At 40.7% G+C, this 27695-nt stretch overlaps 1 protein-coding gene across 1 annotated transcript; it reads left to right on the plus strand.

The window, feature by feature from the left end:
• The first annotated feature begins 866 nt into the window (after nucleotides 1-866).
• Nucleotides 867-27344, plus strand: rpa1 (replication protein A1). Its single transcript, XM_070829079.1, has 17 exons — nucleotides 867-951; nucleotides 1358-1405; nucleotides 1882-1960; nucleotides 2316-2424; nucleotides 2541-2629; nucleotides 2787-2861; nucleotides 4088-4202; nucleotides 5055-5157; nucleotides 5238-5306; nucleotides 5628-5820; nucleotides 8960-9096; nucleotides 10574-10722; nucleotides 16718-16847; nucleotides 20764-20940; nucleotides 21806-21913; nucleotides 22226-22312; nucleotides 26563-27344. Exons 1-17 carry the CDS (start codon nucleotides 922-924, stop codon nucleotides 26665-26667), a joined length of 1803 nt encoding a protein of 600 aa, XP_070685180.1. The 5' UTR covers nucleotides 867-921; the 3' UTR covers nucleotides 26668-27344.
• The last annotated feature ends 351 nt before the right edge of the window (nucleotides 27345-27695 follow it).

Raw genomic sequence — 27695 nt, forward strand, 5'->3', positions numbered from 1 at the left:
TCTAATGGGATAATACAATGAATTGATCATAACATATCAAGTTTGTGCCTTGTATTGTCTTCTTGAGGGAAAACATTTATTACAATCGGAACGTAAATTGATGCATTAAAAAAGAGGAAATAGAGGGCTTGTGGCTTGCAACATACCTCACACATGGCTAGTTTTATCCAAATGCCAGCAATTTGTGGTTTTACCTAATAGAGTTACCTTTTGATTTATTTAGGCCAGAAGCAACTGATATTTGGTGGTAGTACCCCATCAGTATATCACCTTGTCTCTGCGACAAAACAAGTGATTGATTAATGTGATGCTATAATGATTGAATGCAATAACCTTTATAATTAACTTCTTTTCATAACTTTTTTGAAAAAGACACAGTCTGTATTACCTTTTGTTATTCTTGTGTTGTCCACTGGAGTGGAGATTAAATAATCAAAAGGAAGAGGTATCTTCTTGCATAATTAGATAAGATCGCTCACTATGTATGAATGTTTTTTGGATGTATTTTAGCCTTAAAGGTAATAACTTAATTTGAAATAAACTTCATTCAAGGTTCTGTAATATCCTTTAAAAAATTGGAGTTTCAAAATATCCCACATTTATGTGGCGTGAATGCATCACATTTAGCGCCTGACGTCATGTCGTGTTTGGCGCTGACCCTCAGTCTGCCGGTCTCCGGTCAGTTTTACAGTTTACCAGTCGTTTAGATATGAAAACTGAGAGACTGAAAACTGATCTGAGATCTGTGAGCGGAAACGGAAACCGGAGCAGCTTATACGTCGCTTGGCGCGCTTGTCCAAGCTGTTGGCGCCAGTGAGCACAATTCACCGAGCACTTTCAGTGAGAGAAGCAAAGAGTTGGCTGTCTGGCTAACATATCAGAAAAGTTGTATTTTTGTTGCTAAATCACCTCTTCGCAGACATGACGAAGCTCACAGAAGGCGCCATAGAGGTAAGGTTAATCTCTGCGGTACAAACCATAAGATAAAACACGATTTTAAAAACGAGAAACTGCCGAAATGTAAGATGATTTGTTGGAGTTTGATTGGCAGTCTTTGTCCGGCTAGAGAAGTTGGCAGTCATTTGTTTGCTTTTTTAATGTGATTTTAAGACGAACCGTTGTCTCCGCTAGCTTGATGTAATATTAGCAACACTGATAACGGCTGTGTGTTTTTTTTTTAAGTGTAACGTTCGCTGGACTTCTGTTGTCACACAGTCGAAACTGAGCTAATTAATGTTAGCTATGAAAGCTGAGTCAGCTGTGGGATAAATACTCATGTTTAACTCTTCTCAGGCAAAGCATTGTGTCAAATATCGACCATGAATCGCGTAAGTGAGGTCCTGATTTGTGTTTTCAGGCTCTGGCAAATGGCAACACTGTCGACGATGCAGTGCTTCAGTTGGTGGTGAGTAACAAATAATCTAGGATCACATAATCCGCCCTGAATGTTGCTGTCCAGCTGCTAACTTTTCCTGTATTTGGTGAAAACTAAGACTGACACCACATGCACAAATCCTCACACAGTTATTTAGCACTCACATCTGTTTGAATGAGATTTAAGAAGCATTCTGCACACTGGAAACATGATTCAGTATAAACTACAGTATGAGCAGTTAGCAGCTCTGTTCCGCTCTGCACATATTCAACATGATGCAACGATGACAAGTTGTGCTTGTGTTAGAGTTGTATTTACTAAAGACAGCAGAAAATGTACAAATGTAGGTAATAACTGATAATAGTGGGTAATTAGATTTTTTTTTTTCAGTGCACCATACATCAAAAATTAACACAATGAATGCTGTCACATGACCAGGTGTGCATGATACCTGGACAGACAAACCTTTTATGTTGAATACGTTTCCCTCATGTATCGCCTTTCAGAACATTCGTAAGATGGATGGAGCGAATGGTCTGGCTCGCTTTCGGGTGATGATGAGTGATGGACTGCACTCCATGTCCTGTAAGTTTGTATTTTTATTTATTCATTCTTTTTAAAGCATGGACGCAGTCATCACATAGACGTAGAAAAGTAGATTTAAATCCAATGTGATGCGCACATTGAGTTAGTGCAAATAATTTGATTGCTTAAGAACAAATATTCATGTGGTTGCCAGTAAACTATCCTTTGAGATTTTTCTAGATCTTAGATCCCCTCAGTAGATCTGATCTCATTAAAAGGCGAATGCGATTTGCATTTATGTGGGTAGTGCAATACAAGGAGGTTGTATAATGTGCATTGTTTGGCTTTCCTAGATGCCCTTTAGTTTAATGAACCTAGGCTGCCACTATCTGAATTTTCTTTTCTAACTTTTCAGCTTTCATGCTCTCAACCCAGCTGAACTTCATGGCTGACGAAAACAAGCTGGCCACGAACTGCATCTGCATTTTGAAGAAGCATGTGACCAATATAATGAAGGACGGACGGTATGCAGGTCTTCTGTACATTATGTTAATGGTTGTGAGCGTATTCTATAATTCTCTACCAAAACTAAATGCAAAGAAGGCGAGGGGTATAGGTTTATGGCAATGTCTTCTTACAGACGAGTGGTAATCATCTTGGAAATTGATGTCATCAAGCCTGCTGAAGATGTTGCTGGGAGAATAGGTGACCCTATTCCTTACAATCAGGGTAAGGCTTCAAAACACATTTCTGCTGCTTACTGAATAATTAATGTTTGTCTTGAAGCAGTGCTCAGTGAATATTTTTATGACTTGAGATTGACATTTCTATATAATGGGTTGCAGTGCCTATGCAGGCTAAATAATAATGTCAACTCAACTTGCAGCTCAGAATAAAGGCCCGCAGCCAGTGCCAAACCCTGAAGGCCGCCCCCCACTACAGCCACAAAATAGAAACGAAGGTTGGTGCAAGTTTTTATTTTAACTCTTGAGTGAGAATGTTCAGAATTGACATTTTTGTAGAAAAACGCAGTCCATGAATAGCTCATAAATAACCACCAGATGGCGGCATTTCTCTGCTGCTTTCTGTAATTTGGGTGACCCACAGATTTACAGGACATGAGTAATTTTGACAGCCCCGTTGAGAAACATTTTCATTTTTAGCTTTCTCAAGCCTTTCTTTTTTTCTTTTTTTTTCCCCACAGTGGTATTGACACTCATTCTCCAGAGTTCCCCTTCTTCATGTGAACACTTGGCATCATAAACTTTAACAACTCTGAGCCTGGGCTGATGGGTAGCTGTCTCTGCCTGTGCATTTTAATAATTGTGTTTATCTCTTTTGTGGATACACAAACAAATACCTATCAACACAGACTACCTGGAGAGTGTTTATTAACCCCAGTGAACAAGCAAATGTATTTTTCAAACACTGGCAGTTGTATATGTGAAAGATAAGCAGTGGATTGCTGCATAGCAAATAAGTTGGACCAGGAGAGATGTGGAATCCAGCTGTCAGAAGGGTTTTACTGTCTTCTAATGTATGTCATAGCAGGTATTCATCCCTCTAAATCTGCCACGTGGCAATTGAGGTTGTGGCGAGCTCACTCCTCATCAGCACAGTCATTGTTCAATTCTCTGTATGTGCTGCTTGATCTGGGGGCTTAATTACCAGAAGTGCAGTGGTTGGCAAAGTGGGAGGACTTAAGTGGACACTTTGAACTCTAATCCTCCGCGTGAGACGCACACAAATCAAATGTGCAGCGCTTGTTCAAACGGAAAATCTCAAAGTCAGGCAGCACCGCTCTCCTGGGGAAGAGCAGCTTCAGTTTGTTATAGCATTTCACACTCTGCCCTGATTCTGTGAAATGTGAATCTTCTTTCTCACTGAAACGCTGGATCACGTATCTCCAGCAGCTCGGTTTGACAAGATTTTGGTTTTCTGTTCAAGTCTTTCCTCTTTGCCCGACTTGAGAGTCAACGGTAGTAAATTTACTTTAAGTCATTAGGATTTTCTTTGATGAAACTTCCCTCATGAAGTGAGATAATTACAGTGATCAAGCATTCGCAATCCAAAGAAATTGGATTTTTGTAATTCGTCTCTGATGAATAATGCATGTGTCTCTCTCTTGACTTCTCTCCATCACTGCTCTTCATGGATCATTTATTTCCCTCTTCATTCCTCCAACAGCGAACAGAGGTTTCAATAGAGACTTTGGGAAGAAAGCCCTATCTGCTATGCCCAGTACTCCAGGGGGCGGCTCCAAAGTTGTGCCCATCGCCAGCCTCAACCCCTACCAGTCCAAGTGAGTGTGTTAGCCAGTTAGTGGGAAGTGGTAATGGCAATTCAAAAGCCCGATGTTTGCGACAGTAACAATACAACGCTACATACATTTATCCTCAAAACGACAAACTTGAAAACAAAAAAATGAATGAAAAATGCAGCAAAAACCTGTGGGTCACAATTCTTGTTTTAAAAAAGGGAAATCCTCATGAAAAATGTGTGAATGTAAAAGGCTATAGGCAGATTTATCTGAATTGTTATGTTTGAATATTGATGTTGTCCTTAAAAATGTAATATCGGTCAGGTTCCAGAGTGTTCTGACTAACAGACTGTAGTTGTTGTTTATGACAAGGATGTTAGGAAGAGTCTGGTGGGTGAGAGTTGGCCTTAAAACCGTATCTACAAAATGACACTGTTGTGAATAACTGTGTAAGATATAGACATTTGCTGCAAAGACACAAAGTGTCAAAACCTGAACCTCCCTGCACTGTTTCACAGTATAGCCCTTTCTCACAGGATATGTCGATTTGCCAAACACAGGTGTTACCGATGATGAACGACTAGGTTCTATTGTGGACTGCCAGTACAGGGCTCATGCTGTCCTACTGGCACACCTGAATGTAGCCATCATTAATGCCATTAGCTACACCTGTGCTTTTCTCTCCTATGAGTAATCAGAATGTCCCTCAAAAGTCTGTTGCAGAGGAGGCAAGAAAATGATTCATGTCCAGTTTTGTCTTTACACCTTAACATTCATCCAAAGAACCACGAGAGCCATGAATGAATGTGTATGTGGAGTTGCATTCAGTGTCCATGAGGTGCTGTGAAAATGTGCATTGACATGAATAACCTGAGATCTGTGTCTGTCTGGTAGGTGGACCGTCCGCGCCCGTGTAACCAACAAGAGCAGCATCCGTACATGGAGCAACTCTCGTGGCGATGGCAAACTTTTCTCCATGGAGATTGTGGATGAGAGTGTGAGTGTTATTGTGGTCCCACTGTTGATTTTTAAGAAATGTGTTGGAATACTTGAACCATTTTTTACATGTTATTACAGGGAGAGATACGAGTGACTGGATTCAACCAAGAGGTGGACAAATTCTTCAGCCTTATTGAGGTTGGCAAGGTGAGATGCTCCTCTAGATAATGATTCAGTGTGTCCCAATTATCTGTCAAAACTGTGTTTTAGTGTGCTGTTGAAGACAGATTTGGTTGCAGACTGCTTTAGCAACAGCTGCCAGTACTTTGTGAGTTAAAACCACAGAGACTATGAATGAGTCATCTGGCTACACACAGTACCCATACAGTAAGCAGCTTAAGATCATCTGCCAGCCTTTGTTGATCCCCCCCGACTGTCTGAAGTCATATCTTGTTTGCACCATTCAGTCAGGTGAATTACTCCCCAGATCTCTGATTAACATGTGCCTCATCCATCTGTACGGGCCAGGTCTACTACGTCTCCAAGGGCTCCCTGAAGATTGCCAACAAACAGTACACATCAGTGAAGAATGACTACGAGATGACGCTCAATGGAGAGTCCACTGTCATTCCCTGTGAAGACAGCAGCGATGTTCCCATGGTGCAGTGCGACTTTGTCTCTATTGCTGACCTGGAGAACAGAGACAAAGATGCCATTATTGGTAAGGAGCATTAGTAATGCTAATGTACCCAGGCATTTCTGAACCCAACTTGTGCCAGTGAAGACAACTGCAACCAGGTTCTTACAATGGTCCTGGACTGTATTTTGAGATAAACCACTGAACAGCCTTCAGCCCAAACTACATATACAAAGACATGACATGCTGTCAGGAATATAACATCAAGCCCTACACATAGCCCTCAGTTTCGGGCAAGCTCAAACCTGATGACTTTATTAGAGAATGAATCTCCTGATTGTTCATGTATTGTTTGGTTCAGGTTGCAGACTTCTAAGCACAAGTTTTTTTTGGCTGTTGATAACTATTACAGGTGCTTAAAAGACATCTATAGACTGAACCAGTGGGTGGAATAAATGAGTGAAACCGTCAGCTTTAAACCCTCCACGTACAATACGTAACAACATTTAAAAGGCAAACATTTCTAAATATGTGCTGTGAGCACACTCGTCATACTCAATTGCCCCAAAATGTATTGCATCGTGGGCCGTGAGGCAGACTGTTCTAGCACCACAGTGTGGCTGGTGAGAATCATGGTTGGATAAAATAATTAAGGATAGTGATGCGCGCTGTAGTGATTAGTGTAGTGATTCGCAGATTATGTAAGCATAAATCATCCACCCACAGTAATGAATTATGTTCTCCAGTTTAGGGAACCGCACATGGACATTTCTGGCTCTATGGGTCCCTGTAGGCCGTATGTCCTTTTAAATTACTTTTAGCAGTGTGAGCTTTCTTTCTTGTTTCTAGTCTGTCTGACTGTTTTCTACAGCGATTTAAGGTTGGCGATTAGAAAGGGTGCCTTCAGTAATTGTCAACGTTGCTGTGCGTGCTGTAATGTCACTGCAGCAAATATTAAAGGACATTTAAGCAGCAAAACTATAAACTTGACAGGACAGAAGAAACTTTCCAGGGGAAACACAATTAAACGTTTTGCCTCTGAAATAAGTGTTTTGGACAGTTCTAATGGAGCTCAGGATTTATTAGGAGGATGCAGCTTTGCTCCAAATAATCTCACTGTATGAACCTGGATTGTGAGTGTGAACTTTAGGATGTGTAGAGGAACACAGAACATTGATGAACATTAGATCCTGAACGATTCTGTTTGGAGATTTAAATAATTTATGAAATTAATTTATGAAATTATGCTGCTGCACACAGGAGATCTTTCAATGGGGAGACGCGCTCATTGTTTCTGTTGTGGGGGGGTGGTTACTGCAGTGTTATTGCACCCACTGCAACCCATTCACTAGTAATCAGAGTGTTAATTTTTATGACCCGACCCATTCGTTCTGCGGATGTGGTATCAAAATATAACTGCAATACGTGCATCATTATTGGGGAGTAAATGCTAAGCAGGAGCTCCTCAGGAACCTGCAGGACATTAAGGTACAGTTAAGAGGAACAACTCACATGCATAATGTGCTGTAGAAATCATTTTAAATCAAAGTATTTAATAATCATAGTTTACCTTTAAATGACATTGGAAAATACATTGAGTGGAACAGATGATGATGATTTACATTAGTGGTGAACAACTTTCATTCAACTGTAACTCGGACCATGTCACAATTAATACTGGGATGCAGAGAAGATGTGTTGCTAGAGCATACATTAGTGTGAACAGTCTGCTGGAATTGGCATACTTAATGGTTCTTATAGTAGACAGAATACAGTGCATACAGTTTGAATCAGGTGGTTCCATGCTCCAAAACACCTAAGACATACAGGACAGTGGGTCCCCAACACCAGGATTGGGAAAACTGTCCTAAACAGACTTATCTTACAGTGTAGAATATTGTATACACGTAGGTAGTTAGACTAAAACTTAACTTGAGACTGGTTTAGACTTTAGCTATTGAGAAACTTGTCATGCCCTACTACACACTGTCTCATGTCTATTACTCAACCATGCCGTGTAAACCCTTTCGGGGCAGAGCTCAAGGCTCACTTTGTTTCTGTGCTGCACTATTGGAATTAGATGATCTGTCTAGTGTGAGCTGCTTTAATCGAGGCCACATTTTGCCAGCCCATTAAATGAGATTTTGATGTTGTCTTATGTATTCTTTGCTCTAAACAAATGTACAGAGAGTTGTGTGACACAGTGCATAGGGGAGTGATAATGTCACTGTGAATATACTATGCACCAAAGTCTAGTGCTTTTGTCCTCTATAATTCCCGGTGTGTAAGTGTTATATATGTAAGTATTACACATCATAATTCTCTTAAGCACTGTGTATTGTGGAAAGCCCAAACCAACCAACCAATTGAAGTTCAGAGCTCAGATCCTACTGAAGTGTTCCCAAGCAACCAATAATAAGCTATCATAAGCAGAGGATAGAGTTTGTAGCGGAAAGCAGAGCCGGATATGCTGGGAGGTTGAGGTAATTACAGTATACGAGCAGAGAGATAAAAGTGGTATTAATAATACTGATGACAGTAATAGCCTGTAGTGCAGATTGACTGTGGGCCCCATGGCAGAGCCAATGAGAAAATGAGAACCTGCTGTCACAGGTAAAATGAAGTAATAATAAGGAGTCTGCTTGTAATTCCTTTAATGAAGACTGCGGCTTTACTGCTGTTTGAGTAATTTCTCTCCCGCATACAGTCAACCGGTAAGTTTTGTGCATCATGGTTAAATCCATTTAACATCCCGTTACTCTGTGGGTTTATACTGTAGATGATGAGTAGTATTGTTGATGCCACTCTTGCACCTTTACAAATGAATGGCTCTACATCTATTATGCTTGATTGCATTTGTCAACAAAGTACGCTTGATTAATTGCATTGGTGGGAACAAGTAAAGTTTATTTAATGGTTTCTCTCCTACATTATGGATGCAAGTGCCTGGCACACAGGCCACTGACCTCACACTTGATTTGAAATGAGTGAATCACTTATTTCCCAAGAGCCAGTTTGTGCTGGCAACCATGGGACCTAGAGTGACCTGATCAATATTTATGCCATTTATATGGGAACAATCTGTGTTTCTGGAAAATTAAATCATATGTGGTTTTCTCAAGAATGTCATTTAGTATATGACACAATGTTCACTGGAGAGTGTGAATCAGTCATCCAGCATCTCCTGCTAATGTGCAACCCTGATTCATGTGTTCCATTACAGATGTGATCGGAGTGTGTAAGAGTGTGGACGAAGTGTCCCGCCTCACCACCAAGACCAACAAAGAGGTTTCCAAGAGGACATTCGGTCTGATGGACATGTCCGGGAAAGTGGTGACTGTCACACTGTGGGGAGAAGAAGTGAGTATAGACATTAGACAGTGAGTAAAACATGTGGTGTGGGGAGCTTTTTGAACGGACGGTGAAAATCAATGCCAGCCTCATAATGTATAGACATATTTTAATGGTTAAGCTTTCTTCTCAGAGCACTTGTCTTTTCAGATGTTAATCATCATCTGAGAACAACTGCTTTTGAGAAGAGAGACCGAATCAGTGCAATTTGTAAAATTTGTCCACCGGCTCCAAATAGATAGGGGACCGCGTTTCACCTCCTCCTCCCTACCGTCCTCTTCTAACAAACCTTGTAACCTAAATTGTCTAGTGATACTAGACTATTATTGGACATCTTTGACGTAACGTCAGTCCTGTTCATTTTTTGAATGTTTTAAAATATAATTATGACCACATTTTGCATATTGTATCTTTTTGATGTCGGAGGTTTTAGACGATTTACTATAAATGACCGCCAAATTGAAGCTCGATCACAAATTCAGCAGGGGAGCACAATGGCACAAGCACCTGCATCACACAAAGCTTTTATAAAGCTTTTGTTCAGTTTTTGGCGACATTGTCAGAGAAAGGTTGTTCCACACATTTGCTGCTCACTGTTGTTTTACAGTCAAAGACCTTTTAACAATGTGTGCATTGTTTAATGGAGGAGGATGTGGTTGAAATTGTTAACTGAATTCCCTGTCACGGGATGATGAAGTAACTGCCCTCCTGCAGTTGATTTTTACCTGTGGCTCAGAGGGACTGTGCTGAGTTTGCCACCATTTCTTTCCTCCTGACAAGAAGCACAGTGTTCCCGGTTTGTTTGTTCGACAGATAACCCTTTTCCAGAGGGACTTGCTGAGGTACGCAAGATGTATAGTTTATAAAGAACAATGGCCATGCCCAAAAAGCAAGTATTGGATAGTTTCTCCCATCTCTGAAGGCTTTCTTTACTGTTGCCCCCCTTTTTCTTAGTTGTCAGTTGTATGGAAATAGATGTATCTCATTATTTGTGTGTCAACAACACGTGTAAATGCATGATCTGGAAATATAAAACATTTCCACAAATACAAAAAAAGTTTTGTAAGCTCACAAAATACTTTTAATCAATTTACAATTACCTGTATAATATCTTTCTAACATTTACAAACAGGCATTTGTGGATCTCAAGGCTACACTTAACATACACAGAGTTTGAGACAAACTCTCTCTTAGTCCGAGTGAAAATTCACTTGTATCACTTGGCCATTTTTCAGACAGCACATGAGTGTGTACTGACAATGTTAAATCTGCATTTAAAAGTAAGACCTTGCTGTCTGTCTGAGCTTCTTTGCATTCAGCTCAAAGTGCCACTGTACAGCCTCACAGTAACACTAGATTCTTGCTGTACAAAGTACTGACATGTAAGTTAATGAACCAAGAAACCGAAGGCATTAAATCCAAACAAATACAAGTAACATCAAAGTTTTAATAATTGCATGTTGTCCATTTCTCTTGTTTTGTGTAGGCAGAAAAGTTTGATGGCTCGGGGCAGCCCATTGTAGCCATTAAGGGGGCAAAGCTTTCAGACTTTGGAGGCCGGTCCCTCTCTGCATCCTTTAGCAGCACCCTGATGGTCAACCCAGACATCCCAGAGGCATATAAGCTCCGAGGCTGGTAAGTCAGTCTGAGGTTCATAGATAATGCCGTGCAGAAAAATGCTTATATGCTCTAGCAATTGTACAGTCATGACAAAGTGTTTTTACAGCAGGTATGAAACATGGTATACTTTAAGCACCAGAGGGATTTCTATTATTTATATCACCTGCTGGAAGCTAATGTCTCAGATGCAAGTATTACTGTTTTGGAATTGAAGAACTCAAAGCATCTAAATGGCGAGTTTCCATTTCCCAAGCTGGGAGAAAGCATGCTCTGATTCTCATTATCAAGATTAGTTTCCCCCCATTAGCCACAATGTGGGGGGTGCCACAATGAAACATTACATATAAATGGAAATCGCACTTAATCTGTGGAAATGCGGTTTTTACTCCCCTGATCGCTTCTCGAGATGAAATCAAATCCAGACTAATTTCTGTGTGATTATTTTGATTGTAGAATTTCTGTTCTCTTTGTGTGTGTGTGTGTGTGTGTATTGTGTTTTCACTTAAACACACAGCATTACGTGGAAATTAGTTAAGATATCAAAGATATAGAGGCACTGCAGCCAAGAGCTGTAGGATAGATCAGTAACAAATGAAGGCATGTGACTCTATTCCCTGAAGATTTTTTGTTGGCTTCTCTTGAAATGGAGTTGAGAAACATTTGACTCGAGCTTTTCTCTTTTCTTTGGGCTCATTTGCCAGTTCCTCAGTTCCTTTTCCACTCTCCAGTCTTTGGGTTGACCAAAAATAAGCTTGCACTATATGTATGTATGTGCTTTGCAGGAGGTGACATTTTTGTTGTTTTTGTTATCTATTTTTAAACAAAGTCATCACCTGGTCAGTGTCTGACGTCAAAGTTTATAGGGACACAGATGGCTGTATGAAGCTGTACTGGTTGGCACATGATTGATAAATGCCGTAGTGCTCACATGGACCTCTCTCTAGTACTGTGGCACACTGATTGATCAGTCTGCCTTAAAAATCTACTTAAACAGGCCAGGTCTGCCCCTCCTCTCTGACATGAGGGCAAATGTCTCGATTTGTGAGTGGAGATCCAATCGATTGCATCCAAAGGGTTCCATTTATTTACCTACCAATGCCTGCTCTGCACAGAGGAATAAAAGACAGTAAATAGTTCAAATTTATTTTGTGACAAGTCCAAGGCAGTCTATTATTCTGCCTTGACAAATGTGGCTGTGAGTATTTATACACAATTAGAAGACGTTCCATATAATCACACAGCAGTGACTCTACTTTGCAGGTGAGAAAGAGGCAAATTACAAAATATGCTCCGATGTCCCTCTTTAATCAGATGTCTTGACTCATGGCGGTTTCTTGATGATAGTTTTAGCACCAGCCTCTGGCTTCTTCGAATGTATTTGTTTTGTTTTATTTGTCAGAATGCCAATCACTGTCACCTGCTGCTAAATTATTTAATTTTTTTGTGATGTGATTATTTCATTTTTACATAGTGATAGTAAATGCTGTATTACCAGCACTCTGACTCCTGGATCGCCTGCTTCTTTTACCTGAACAGCATGAAGTCCTGAATCGTGTTTCCACATCCGTGCTGTTGCATGGGCTTTCTACACTTTCTGTGTAATGAACAGAGGGTTGTTCCCCACATTCTCCAGTCACTTCTCACTTGGACACCCAGAGATAATGATCCTTAAATCCGTGCGTTGGTTTATCCTCTGAAGGAGAGGGGTCGGCCCACGTGGGTCCTCCTTGGACAATGGCTTCCCTCAGGTCCGCAGGCTTCCACTAATGAACAGTTTAAAAGTCACAGATGGAAGGAGGCCAGACTGGACTCATTACTCTCGAGCCAAGTGAGAACCATGGTGAAGACAAGATCGTTATGCAGACATCTAAGTGCTGTCGCCAAGCCAGCTTCATGCTGTGAAGAGGGTGAGGAGAATAGTCTCCTTAGTTATTTATCTTTATTTTAAGGCTTCGTTAGAGAGATGATATCTGGTGATGAGAAAAGTTGTTGTGTGTTCTCATTGGAAGACTGCCAGCTGTGTGTTTTGTTGTGCTGGTGATAAGCCTCGGTCTCAGGATGGTAGCCCTCCAAGAAGTGTGTCCCTTAATGATTGTTCTGTAAGCCAACATGTGAGTTATGGAAAACTGAACAAGGAGGCAAATCAATTAAACCCTGAGTGAATCTTTTGATGATAATTTTTTTTAATCTTGCACAGAAGAATCCAAAGCTTTTTTTCTCTCAGCCAAACAAAGATATGCTTTTACTGTACAGCCAGGGCTGCTGAAACATCATTGTTTTACTTGTGGAGGCGTCTTAATTGATTGTGTCTTGGCGCAGACCTTTGGGATTTCCTCAAATGAATAGTCTATCCTTGGTGGGCTGTTGTCTCAAACTCATGTTGAGTTTTAGTGGTGCAACTCAGCACTTTCCAGCATGCTTATAAGTAAGAATGCTGCCCTATGCACTAATAATCTTGATCTTGGGATAATTTGGGGTCTTCAATGTGTCAGTGCGTTGTTGTGTGTGCATGTGCTGTATGCCCTCACTATCTTTTTGAGATTAGTTGACATAGGTTGCTACCTTGTAGGGCTTGGCAATTTAATCAAATTATATCTTCAGTTACGATTTTTGTAAACAGTATAACTGAGAAACTGGCCTGGTCTGCCATTCAGGACCTTAATCCAAGTGTGGTGGAGCATCCTTACCCTAGCCATCCACCATGCGCCTCCTCCTTCCTCCAGAGGGAGGCACGGGGGTTTAGTGTCTCCTCCCTCATTTTGGTCTAATTTATTTATATTTATTGTTTTTATACATTGAATGCATGTTTTCCACATGTGCATTACAACATAGTTGATATTTATTTGGATGAAATGTATTTTTTTTTATTTTTTAAATGTTTATATTTACTTAGTTTATTGTCAATTGATATAGTTTACTTATTTTTCAGTTGAATTACATTTAAAGTTTGAGGAAATTCACGTTAATAAAACAATGTTTAATGTTACCAAAGTCGATGCATAATCATATTAAATAATCCTAATCTCAATATTAACCAAAATAATCGTTATCGAAAAATGATTTGTGCCATAATCAAGCACCCATACCACTTTGACGTTAAACCTACCGTTAATTCCTCTGTGAAATTTATCAGTGCAAGAATCTGACTTCACATTCACATTTTCATCCATGTAACTGTGCAAATGCAGTTGTCCATTAGGTGGCAACAGCACATTTGGAGATTGTCATGCTTTGGTCCAAGCTGACATTTTCTCCCTTCTTCCTTATCAAGACTCCAACATTTCCACATGTACAGGCCACAGTTTATATTTAGGGCACTAATTATGTCAGCCATGAGCAAACAAGCTTTAACACAGTCTAGTGAACATGATGCGCCTCATCATTTAATTGACTGTTATTTTACCCAAATGTTTTACTGTGCTGTATTGATTTAGGGGAAAAAGGTGGAAGAATACCATCTGAATTGCGAGGGCTTAATTATTAGCTGAATTGAATTAGTAACTGATTACTGCACTGAATTTTTTAAACCAAATTTGGAAACTGGTGTCTGACAAAGGTGAGGAATTCTTCCCTTGGAGGCATTTTCGCTCAATTCAGTCACCACTGCCAAACTTCCCTTCTGATGTCATCTCTGTCTCATTTTACCAGAAAAATGCTGCAGCATAACAACAGCTTGTGCTTCTTTTTCATCATATATGTATAGGACAAACTCATTAAAATTCAGCTATTGTGACTTATTGAGAGTCTACTGATGCATGCAGAACTGTCCTATGTTGTAAGAATGACATTAACATTAGATTGCTGTTTGCTCACTCATTTATTCTACATTGCTCTCTACCACAGATGGTTTTACGACTGCGGTATCTTTCCATTATGAAGAAAAATTAACATGTTGCTGTTATTTTGCCAAAATGAGAATAAAGCAAAACATGCATTCATCAACATTTACATTAATATAATCTACTAATGCTGCTTCCATTAAGTTACTGGTAGCTCAACGTTTGCCCACATGCCAGTCACTACAGATGAAGTAGCTAACACCATGTCGCACACAACATTGAGTAATCGTATTTGTGGTGTGTTTGCCGCTCTCAGCCCAGGCATTAGAGTCTTAGCCCGGAGCAGAGAACACTGCTTACTGAGACTTTCCCATCATCCCCTCATGCCTCCTCATCTGACGCGTCTCTGCTCCTGCCTTGTCCTTGTTCATTGACACACTGACATTTGATATGTCTATGCCATGCACATGCATGTCTACCAACCTCCAGTCATCTATCTTGGTGTTCTGCAGATAGTTTGTCTCACTGAAGCTGTGCTGCTCTAAGCTGGGATCTGCCTGCTCTCAGTTGACTGTTGCACATTTTCTGCCAGGTCCAATTTGTCCCCTTTTTGTCTCCTTTATCACTGTCTTCCGTGCCATTTCTGTTTCCTGTGCACCTCGCTGTCTCTATGATAAACAGAAAAACAGCAGCAGCTTTAAACCTGGGAACTGTCACGGTGGTATCTTGTTGAGCGTTTTACAGTCCTTTTGGGTATCTGTCAAATCAGATGTCCAGAGCAGCCATGTAGGACTGTGAAGCCTTACCAGTCTGCAGTCTTACCTTTTAAAGTCTGATGCATTTTTAATCACCTCAGCTATGTTGTCACTACAATTTTCTCCTGTAGCACATCTGTCGTAGGAGAGATGTTGGGCCATGACAAGAAATGGTATCCAGATTTGATTTGTCAGAGTATCTTTTTCCAAGCTTCTAACTAGGTGCTGGCACAATTGAAACAAAGCAGTGCAGGTGCACTATAGAAAAGTCTGGTGCCACCACGAAGAATTGCTCACATTTGTCAGCAGGAGTGGGAAATTGGCAGCTTGTGTGTTGCCCTAGCCACAGTCTGAACCGTTAATGGGAATATTTTCAATTAGTCATGGCTCCAGGAGCAAGGCATACTTTCACCGTATTTACAGCCTTACCTCCTCATTGTGTGCCACTCTACCTTGTGGGTAACAGATTAGTAAGCTCTATTGATCTCTCTGACCGTTTTAAACTGTTGTTTCTTTCCCCACAACTGCGTTTTACCTCCACCCATCTTTCTTCTCTCTCTACCCCGCCTTCCCTCTTTTTCTTCTTCTTCCTATTGTCTTCCCTGAATTACCGGGAACATTGGGAGAAAATGGGTTTCTGATATCACCGTAACAGCCCTGACCCTGGCCAGCTCATCTGTCCCTCTGCTGTTGATTCATTTCACAAGCCTCTCAGCCTGCCTTGCTCTCAGCTGAGCCATCCCTGCTTTGACAAACACAAATGGATGCTCAGCCTGGAACAAGATTTTTTTTTTCCTTAAGCTAACTGTTAAATGGACAGCCTGCTGTCTGTTGACAGCCATGTGAACAGCAGCGTATTGTCTCCTGCTTTGGTTCAGATGTATTAAAATAAATAAAGCTGCCGTCCAAAAGTGGGCCTCGGCATTGCCACATTATGAATCTCTCAAGTGGATATGCTGCTTTCTTACATTTATTTTTATCTGGGCAAATATCGTAATACACTATAGAATTGATTGATCTAATGTCGAGTTGTCAAGTCTACACACCGGATTCATTGTTTTACATGTATGCAAATCTCTTGGTTACCATGTTTTTCACTTCATACTGTGACTTTTACACATTCTCTGGTCAATATTTTGCACATCCCTACACACACAGCAAAAATGTCTAATATTCAATTGCTTTCATGTCTCAAATGTCTAATATTTTTTAATTGTCCTGGTCTTCTGTGACGTTAAACTTTAATCTTGATTTTCAGCTGTTAGTGGGACAAAACAGGCAATAGGAATATGTCGGCTTGGGCTTTCGTCCATAAAAAAAGCATGGAAAAAAGATGCGTATCTCAATTTCCCAAACACTTTACTGAGGGAATAATAATGATTATTCAATGATGAATATAATTGCTAGTTGCAATCCTAAACTATATGTGACTGGACTCAAATCAGCAGTGACTGGCATTTGTTTTCTTTCACATAGGTATGACGAGGAGGGTCATGCCATGGATGGACAGTCTCTGACGGAGGTGAAAGGTGGCAGCAGGGGAGGAAACACAGGCTGGAAGACTCTATCTGACGTTAAGACTGAGCACCTGGGACATGGAGACAAGGTACGCCCACGCTCAGCTTTGCCTTGACGCACTCAAACATTCAAGATATGGTAACCCCAGACATATTGTTATTCAAGGGTGATTCTTTGAAGATATTCAAGGACAGACTGAAAGACTGGTTTTGAATCCCAAACAACAAATGTGAAGGTGCTCACAGTCGAGCTGCATTTGCACACGGTACAATTTGCAGCTCTGTATAGTCTTGCTACAGTGTAATCTTGTCATTTGTCTCTATGATTTGCAAAGATACTTTTAGCTGGGAGTCAGCATGATGAATCTTCACAATCATAGACATATAAAATATCTACACCACCAGATATATGTGCTTAAAAAACAGATTCCACTAAGGTTCCAGACCCCTTTCTACTCATTAATCCTCTTATTGTTCGTGTCCTCTCACAGCCTAGCGAGGTGTATGTTCACGCTGAAAGTCACATTTATGTGTGGTATTGATTACTAAGATTACATAGGCTCTATTCTTTGCCCTCTGGAGTGAAATTACTGCCCTTGGGTAAGTGAAATAATGTGTGTTCTTTAATTTCTCCCTTTTTTTATTTACACTGTTGTGGGAAATGGTGCTCAAAGAAGTGTATAAGTTGTCTAGAGAAGATAATGTGACCTGTACAGAGATCATAATTTAACATGCCTCTGCACATTAGTCATCATCACAGTATGATGTCCCATTAAGACTAGGACATTTAATAGATGTTCAAGATTGTGAAAGGACACCAACATTTTTCTGTGGTTGTGAAAGACGAGAGAACGACAATGGAGAATGGGGCATGTATTGTTTGTTTGGAAGCTCAATGAAGACTTGAGGGACCATGATTGCTTAGAAAACAAAGAAAAATGTAAAAATAAATGGCTTAAACAGGAGCAGCAGCAGCAGTCATCTGTGAGTCTCAATTAAGTGAGAAACATGTTTTGATGATTGAATAATTTCAGGATTTTTATCCAGTTGTAAAACTGTCCCTGTTTGTCTGCTGCCCGAGGCTATGAGTGACCCCGCCCTGCTACTGGTGCACTCATAATTCTCTTCTCTGTGGCCAGAACATCAGGATTCCCAGTCACAGACAGTACATTTCTCTTCCTTATGCCTTTTTATTAGTATAGCCACTTCAGCAATTCTGTCATATGGAGGCCTACTATGCAGCAGCCTCACCTATTGCTTTTCTCTTAAATTCCACACCTGAAATCCTGACTATAACCATTAGCTCCCTGTCAGGTGAAAGGCTTCTCCTAGCATTAACTCCCTGCTGTTCAGAAGGAAAGGTTTGACCCTGGGCTGTGGAGGCCCCTGCTCCTCCTCAGTATGGCGTGTGATGAGGCTCGCCACTGACAAAGGCGCTGAGCCGAGGATGTCCTCAACCCCTCTGAGACATCCCGTACACACGGGCATGGGGGTCAGGCCTCTCAAGACCTCCCCAACCAAAGTCTGTTGCAATTAATTGTCCCTGTCACAAAGTCTTTGTGTCACAATCTCAAGTTTCCACATTGCTCCCGTGCCCTCTCTGACAGTAAGTGGTCACCCTCCTCTTGTCGGCTTGACACTGCATTTGTAAAGGCTTATGACAGAGGCGAGAAACAAGTCCTTCTGTCCTCTTCCCACTGTGGCAGCCCTGCTCAGTCACACACTAATTGAAGAGGTATTTACTTGATTAATTGAACCTCCTTTGAAAAAGCAGCAGAGGTTGATGTCTGGGTTGTTTTGTTGGTAAATCAAAACAGTAATTAAAAAAAGCATAGCCAGCGGCTCCTTGTGTTGGAACAGGATGATTTTCTCTTGTTTTGTTGCTGCCATTACCAGACTCTTCTACTCTTCTGCCAGAAGTGACATGAATTATCAATTGTCCTGTTTTGGAAGTTAATTGGGGTTGAATGCTGTAGCGCACTGATCAGCACTTGAAGAAGAGAGAGGGGAAAGAATTAACTTTGAAAATCTCCCTAAAGTACAATCAGTTTTTTGATACATTATTTTCCTTACAGCCAGTGCCATGCATGTCCTGGGTATGGCTGTTATGCCCCTCTAAAGTTAACTACCCACATGGCCAGATTGGCAGGTCCTGTTTTCAACTGGCCGTTGTGTCCGTAAAATGAAATGTAAAAATTTAAACTACGTGATAGGGAGCAAAATAAACAAACTCAAGGTTCCCAGTGTCTCCATCGTCACACTGGACATCAACAGAAGCACATTTTTGCCCACTCCCCAAATATATGTGTAATGTTAATATAGATATTCACAACTAACACACTAACAGCAATTGGCGTTATGTGATGAGCACAAGCAGCTAAACACTCACTACACTTTTGAGTATAAGTATTAATACATGTGTGTTTTAAAGTTTTTCAGGACGTTGCTTAGGGCTGTACAATCCATGGTGCAGAGCAGCACCTCTAATTTACTCCGCCTCATCTACAACACCACAAATGAACCTCATTTAGTATGTACCATTATCATTAAACTAGACAGTATCTAAATATAAGACACATCAAGCAATTCGCCAATGTAATGAAGAATATTGTAAAATGAACTGGGTTGATAACGAGCAGCAAAAATGGTACCAGTGACAGAAACACTGGCAACCAGGAATGACACACCAGGGTGAGTCTAGTAACTGCTGTTTTACAGAAATACTTTCTGCAGCATCTGATTAAGATATATTGATTTTACTGATGCTATTTGATCATTATATTAACATACTACTTAATGTAATGATTTTACTTTGTATTTCATTGATATTTTTTCACACATTTTCAATCATTAGTAGGAAATGTCTTCCATGTACAGCTGAAAATTTGTATGTCTGTAATCATGATTTTCAGTGTTTTAACATTTAGTCATACTTACAGATTTTATACTGTTTTGTCTTTGTGCAATCTAACATCACTTATTGTTATTGCATCATTGCTGTAGGCCTGGGTGCCCTATATTTTTTGTGATGGCCCAATAAGTTATTTATCAAAGGCCAAAATGGCCTTGCCCTGAAAATGACTTAATTTCAGGTCTGCCATTACTTAAGCAAATGTTAGTAATATTAGTAAGAGCTTTTGTAAAGGTCAGTGTAGCACTCCGCAAGATATTTATGCATGCACTTCATTTGAATGACTGTTCTTGACCGTGAAAATAAATCAGGATGACTGGATCGCTGAAATATTTCAAAGATGTGTTCACATTTTTCAAAATATATTTTTTTCGTGCTTCAGTCCTTTGTGTTCATAGATGTCTGTGTTGTGTTCACAACACAAAGTGGCATTAATGATCGGTTGATGCACTTTGTGTTTTTGCTCCAAAGTGGCAGGCCTGTTGCTCTGTTCCCACACCCTGAACAAGCACTTTTAGCCTTTATCAAAGCGTACAGGGGCCTAGTGTCCTCTATGTTGTCACAGCCAATGTTGAGATTAGTCGGAGTGGGAGACTCTGTCCAAAACAATCAGCTGTTGGGGCGCGTCAGCTGTCTGTTGTGTGCACTAGGGCCTGCCCAGCATGAGGAAACCCTTCTAGCGGTGGAATTGTGATGGGGAATCATTTGCAAACATGTTTAAACTTTTCTTGAATCCATTTATTTATCCAATGTCACTTGCTCAGGTGTTTTCCATGCCTACTTTGAACGTTTCCTGAAGGTTGTTTATGTGCAGCCACCTAAATGCTGCAGCTGCCACACTAGTTTGCATTTGTGTCAGAGCCATTAGGTTTCTGGTTGGGAGTGTAACATGTGCATCTGCTCCACAAATGTTGCTTTCTGGCTGTTCACACACAACACTATATACGTCTTAAAATGCCTTTTCAATGTCAATTTCATGCTGTGTTATTCCTGATTTTCAACAGTCAACACATTTAACATACAAATCGCAGGGGTCGACAGAGAGAAGACATCTAGTAAAAGGTTTGTTTGTTTGTATTTATTTTCCATTTTAGGCCGACTACTTCACCTGCAAAGCTACCATAGTGTACCTGCGCAAGGAAAATTGCCTTTACCAGGCCTGTCCCAGCCAAGAGTGCAACAAAAAAGTGATAGACCAACAGAATGGCATGTACCGCTGTGAAAAGTGCGACAAAGAGTTCCCGAACTTCCAGTACCGCCTCATCCTTTCTGTAAGTCACTCAGCACTGGGTTCCCCAAAACTTGCAAGTCTGTGCCACACATGCACTCACACACAAGCACATATGCTAAATCTTAAATGTCTGTTCTACCTGCTTAATCCTGAGCAGATGATTCAGCTGAGGCGATAGGTGTCATCCCTCTTGTCCATCTCATTTCCCTGTCCCACTGTTCCCCTTTTATACTGTCCTTTGTCATCTTTCTTCCTCCCAGGACTCAGGCCTCGTGCTCCCCTCCCTGTAGCATAACACTACCCCAATCTGCTCTTTGTAATTAATTTTAGAGACCTTTGAAGCTCACTTTTACAGTTGTTGTGTGAAAATCAGCACTAGGTTGATTTAATTGCTGCAGCTAACCTTACTGTGCTGTTAGTCATTTTACAGAGTGCGGAAAGGAACACTAATACAGGTCCTTTTTCTCAGCTCATTTGCAAACAAACATTACTTAAACAAAAACATAAAATACAAAAACTCACTTAGTCAGCAACAGAGCAATTGCAGCCAGGCATCTGAAATAAGCGGCTTTTGTTTTGTACCACTCACCAGTTGACATATTGTTATTCTTCACAAGCTGTAGCATAAGCTGTGATTTTGCTTCCACTGTATGTATCACAAGCGCACAGTGACTGTTTTGCCAGGCTTGCCAGCAGGACATAGGCTAATTAGAGGATGCAATGATTTCTTAAGAGCAGAGCAGTCTGTTAACATGCCATATTGAATCATCCAGCAATTACTTTATCAAACAAACTTAAACAACATTTAAAAAAATATAAACAAGAGCACACTGACCTAAACTGTGTATTCATCTAACTTTTCTTGCCATTTACTCTTGCCTTTTGTTTTCTGTATTTTCCGACAGGCCAACATTGCAGATTATGGGGACAACCAGTGGGTGACCTGCTTCCAGGACAGTGCAGAGACCATCCTGGGCCAGAATGCAGCTTACTTAGGACAGCTCAAGGACTCGGTGAGACTCCTCTTCCTGAATATAATACTGGCCTCAGGAAATGGCCAGGGAAGGAGCTAAACCTTAAGCTTTGTTGCTGCCAAACATTCACACTCGCACGCGCTCCTGCAGCGACGAAGCTGTCTTAAAGACACCTACTGTGCTTTGTGTCTTCTAGGGGTAATTACTTAGAAAATCACAGTCTTTTATTTTTTCGGTGTGCAGTTATATAGACACTTAATTTTGCACTTGAAACGCTGATGAAAATGACAATTGATTAAAAGAATTTGTTTACCCCTTGAAATTGAGCCATCAAATCTTTCTCTATTTCAGAACGAAGCCGCCTTTGACGAGGTCTTCCAGCAAGCCAACTTCAACACATTTGTCTTTCGCAGCAGAGTGAAGCTAGAAACGTATAACGTAAGTAGACCATGAAAGGTAACTAGTCAGATAAAGTGCTTATGGGTTTGTTGTCATCACAGCTCATTTTCTAGATGGACCATATTGCTACAATACAATGGATATGTCCATGTTCCTTCATAAGCTCCAATTGCATCACATGTAAACAAGTTCTTTATGTTTTACATGTTTGTGTTTTCCTCTTTGGTAGTTTCCCATTCATTGACAATCCTACCCTGCTTTCACTTTGACTGACAGAACCATCTGTAAAACAAAAAGAATGCTGCTCATTTTCAGTGGCTTTGTGAGGGACGCACACACAGATTAGTCGTGGTCACTCTTTCCTGTAGGCCGCACAGATAGAGGTTTGTTTTGAGGGAAGCACATAAAAGAATTGATTGGGCTGGGACTCTGAGCAGGAAGTCTGGAGCCGAGCCAGAGGCTGCATCCGCCTTCAACGCACAGAAGAGGCCACTGTGTCTGTCATAGTCAGCTCAGCATCCCAACTGCCAATGGCACTACTGCAAGCATGTATTGGCTGCTGCCTCCAAACCCCATATTCCTTTAACAGAGACACCTGCAAACCCCTCTTTCAGTTTATTTTCTTCTCCTCAATGCTACAAGCCAGCAATTGTGCTGTGCTCTCACGTGTTGTCATGTCTACAGTGTTGTAGAGACAGGTTCTCAACAGTAAATGACACCGATTCATTCTCTTGTACTGTAGTGAGACCTAAACTTTGACAGGACTCTCTAACAAGGGTTATCCCAACTGTTGAGTCAAATACACTCATCATTTGTAATTCAGTCCCACGAAGATCCTGATGAAATTACGAAATTAAGACACTGTCAGCACATTTCGAGGTCACCTTAGCTATATTTAACGTTGGCAAGATGTTTAGCCATATGCGTGCATATACAGTACCAAAGCTGACGCAGTTGATAAATTTGTCAGTCGAATTTTTTTTTAAAGCAAATTAACAAAAATGTGGCGGCTCAGGAAGGGAAAGCAGGTCTTGACTCAGTCGCTGCTCGTTCATATCGAAAGGAGCCAGTTGAGGTGGTTCGAACATCTGGCCAGGATGCCTCCTGGACGCCTCCTTTTGGAAGTTTACATCCTACTGGGAGGAGACCCCGGGGCAGACCCAGAGCTCGCTAGCGGGATTACGTATCTCATCTGGCCTGGGAACGCCTCGGGATCCCCCAGGAGAAGCTGCTCGGGAGAATGGGCTCTGGAGTGCCCTGCTTGACCTGTTGCCACCACGATCCAAACCCAGATAAGCGGAAGAGGATGGATGGATGGATTGACTAAATTTAGGCCAAACCAAGACACTTTTGATAGAGCCTTGTGTCATCTTAAGGATAAAGTCAAAACTACATTAAAGTTTGTCCAGCCATCAATATGTCTTAAATAGATGAGCCTTTTTAAGGATAAATATGGGGTGACATTGAGAACCAAAAGCCATGCCACTTAATATAGTTAAATTGATGCAATTAAATCACAACACTGAATAATTAGTTTATGTCAAAACAAATGTGATGTGCAGCTAGTTCCTGTGGGTGTGATGCATTGCCTAATTATTTTCACACAAATCAATATCCAAGTTGTACTTCGGTATTCAAAATATTGACATTATTGTGATATTATGAGTAGGTAATTGTATTGTAACTCTCAAAATGTCAGTGGGTGAAATTACTTTATTCCCATAAATGTGTTATTACTGTCAAAACTCAATCTTTTAAATATTACCCCTCAGCACTTCAGTCTTTGACAGTCATAATCTTTAACTTGCCTGACATCAGGAGTGCCTGCTTGGGGCTATAATATTCGAACTATTGTGCTGTTATTAAGGTCTCGTTGTCCCTGTTGGCTGTGTCTAGACATCGTAACTGATTTAAGGGTCTCAAAAGCATCATGCTGATGAAAAGTGTTGATATTAAACATTCAAGGATTTTCATTGCAGCACCTGCCCAGTCTTGACCACTGCAGGCCCAGTTTCAAACAGAAATGTGCTGGATTTGAAAGCATTTTTTCCACTCATAAATCCTGTCTGTCTTACAAGTTCAGTGCAGGGTGGTAATGTGATTGTAGAGAGCAGTGAAATGGTTTGCTGTGGTTCCCAATGCTGTACCTCTAGTTTTCTAGGGCTGGGTAGAACCACTGTGTGATGTAACACTGTGTGCAAAGATCAAATATACAGCAAACATTTATGGTAGGGATTTAAAGGGAAGATTTGACTGATTTTCAAATTACTCATTAGATGTTGGTACATGAGTGTCTATGCCAATTTCCAGTTGATTCTTTATCCGCTGCAGCTTTTAAAAAGAACTAGAATGTCTGCTTTTGTGAGTATAAAACGGTTAGTTTCCTTGGCTGTTGTTTGCTGTCAGTGTTCCTGGCAAGTTTAAAGCTGTTAGAAAAAGGTCACAGCAGAACAAATTTATGTATGTGCTGTTCCTCTTGCACTTGTGTGTGTGTGTGTGTGTGTGTGTGTGTGTACAAACTCGCAGCGATGGGTGGGGGAGGAGGGGGGGCAGCACAGGTTGTCCAAGTGTGGATCAACACCCAAGTTGGCTGTGTGGTGTTTTCTGCTTACAGATTCACACACCTCATCTTACTCTCCCACTCATCAGCTGCAACCACAGTCACCATTACTGTCAGTGTATATGATGGATGGAGGAACACTATCATAATGCCTTGCTCATAATTCCGTTTTTTTCTTTAAGATAAACAAGAGGTCCTTCGTTTTTAGTGGGCTGACTGTCATTCATTAATATCATTCCTACATTTGAAATTCAGTCACAGAAACTTGTTAATAAGAAACTTAAAGTTTCTGTTACTTTCGAGGAGCAGACAAGATTTTTGTAACATCATGTTCCAATCACAAATGTGATGGATTACCCTCTCCCCTCTGCCAGAATGTGATTTTTACAGTGGTGCGTGAAAGAGGCTGGACAGACAGAGGTGTGCTGGTTTTAAATGGGGCTTAACCTGAGAAGGGCAGCTACATTTGAACCTTCTGCATTGATGATTACATTCGAGTCACAGAGCAACGAATCTCTTAACCTGAAAGTTAAATCTCTGGCGACCTTTTAGAAACCCAGACGGTCATTTCAACACTTAAAGCTGCCCTGTGGAGTTTTCTCATAAACAAAGTCTCTCTTTATATTCAGTGTTGCTCACCAAAATGCATTCTGTGTATCCTTGAGGCCAGATAAATGTGCTGAATCCATTTTCTTACTCTTACAATATTTGCAAAGCTTATTTCAATGTTTTCTAGTTTACAGCCTCTCCTTCCCTTTGAATTGCTATGTTTCATAGCGCATTATTGCAACCAACAGTTGATCTGTTTAATTATGTAAAACCGATGGCAGAATCTGATTTGCATCTCTCTTGTGCATGTGCGTACTCATGCACTTGTAGAAAATAGCTCATAAAACATTTCTCCGTAGCAACTCTAGTCATCAGAACCTTCAGTGTGTCTGGGTCTGCATGTATTCCTTCAACTAAACAATAAAAATGTCTTTTAATCTGTTTTTCCACATCGTACCTATTACCTAACTCACACCAAGACAGTAGCCAGAAGTGACATATTCATTTAATACGTTTTTAATTTCAGGTTCATTTGTCTGTATTGATGTATAATGTATAACTATATGCCAGACTGTAACGAAGTTTTCTGTTATTGTATATTTTTATATAAAGTATGTTCATGTTTCTCATACATGTGAATAAATTAGTGTGTATATATATAAAACAGGCTATTTTTAAAGAATGTGACCACCAGTCTAAAGGAAGATGATTTACATTTCAGCCACTTCAGCTGCAGAGGATTAATGGAGACAAAATGAGTGTAACCTCTGCTTAAATGCAGAGAATAATGGCTGTGGTAGAAGTGACCTTCTCATGTCTAGACAGCTGTGGAGGTGGTTATGGCTTTAAAAGCTGCCTCTGTTTGTTTTTTTTTTTTTTTTTGTGAGACTTCACTTGAATGCCAACACATTTCTGTTACCCAGTCCAAACATCTCACATTAACCTACTTTGTCAAGGAGGAAGGGAGTGGGTGCCTGTGTATTGTGTGTACAGTGTGTGTGTTCAGCCGACAGTGGTGTGTGGGAGTGTGTGTGAAGATATGTAATAGACCTTTGGAGGTGCTTACTTCGTCACGGTTAGGGAGGGGCCAGAGAAATCAGCCGAGCCAAACTTTCAAATCCAAGCAGAGGCGTACTAGCTAATTTTCATTCAAATGGTTTTCTTATTGTTTGTCCGACAGGATGAGTCCAGGATCAAGGTCACACTGATGGACGCGAGGCCCGTTGACCATAAGGACTACAGCAAGACGTTGATCATGAACATAAGGAGACTGGCTGCTCAGTAGGAGCTTCTGATCTGTGACAAGTATTCTGCTTTTCCTTAGTCTCGGTACAGCCAGCAATTGGCTCTAAATGTGACAAATGTGTTTAGTATTTTTGTTGTCTTGTTTTTTTTGCTTCTCTATGAATGAGTAAACGTCAGAGTACTTGTAACTGTTCACCTGTCCTTTGTGAAATAATGTTTGGTGACCTTATTCTGGATTTTCTTTTCTTTTTGATGAATATAACAGATTTTCTTTCTCTGTTATTTGGGGAAGCAGAGCAGAGAGTGGGTCAGTAAGCCACAAAAGAAATCATCACTGTGCCTGTCTTAAGTCCGCCAGTTGTTCCTGCATGTACTGTGGTCATGTGGGGGTGGTGGCAGCTTTAAGCAGCAGCACAGTTGCTAGCACTCTTTTCACTTTGTGACACACACTCAAAATGGCTGGGCTGGACCTGCACATCCCTGATAAGACCGTTTACTCTCCCACTCTTTTTTTTTTTTTTCTTCCCTCCTCTCGCATACTTGCAAACATAAGCACATATACACATGCACGGTGAGGACTTAATGGGAAATGCACTGCATTCTATTTAAGTAGATACAAGTTGTCCATGTTTTCGATGCCTGCAACCATTTGATGTGTTCTGTAGTTCAAATTTTTTTGTGATAATTAACTTTCAGAATAAACATGTTTATAATCAAGTTATTGTCTGTTTTACAAGGATACTTAACCATTTATGTGCGTGCTGTGATTACATAACAGAAATGTGTAAATCTGTTGGGCTCACACAGCTATCCCTTACAGCACCTGATCCTAGTAAACGAAAACATGTACACTACTTCTGTTAGGAGTTGCACTATGTTTAGGGGATTTATTCAAGGGCTAGCACACAATGCCCTCTATCTCCTCAGGTTTTGCTCAGATGTGCAACAGATTCCCCTGCAAACTTGACTTTCATGTTGTATTAAAGCAGAACATCAGTGAGGCTGCACCTCCCCATTTTTCTTACGATAACATCTCGTTTCTGCTGAGCGCTGCATCTGTTGCCTGTA

The sequence above is a fragment of the Pempheris klunzingeri genome, chromosome 4, assembly GCF_042242105.1.
Source record: "Pempheris klunzingeri isolate RE-2024b chromosome 4, fPemKlu1.hap1, whole genome shotgun sequence".
Taxonomy (NCBI): domain Eukaryota; kingdom Metazoa; phylum Chordata; class Actinopteri; order Acropomatiformes; family Pempheridae; genus Pempheris; species Pempheris klunzingeri.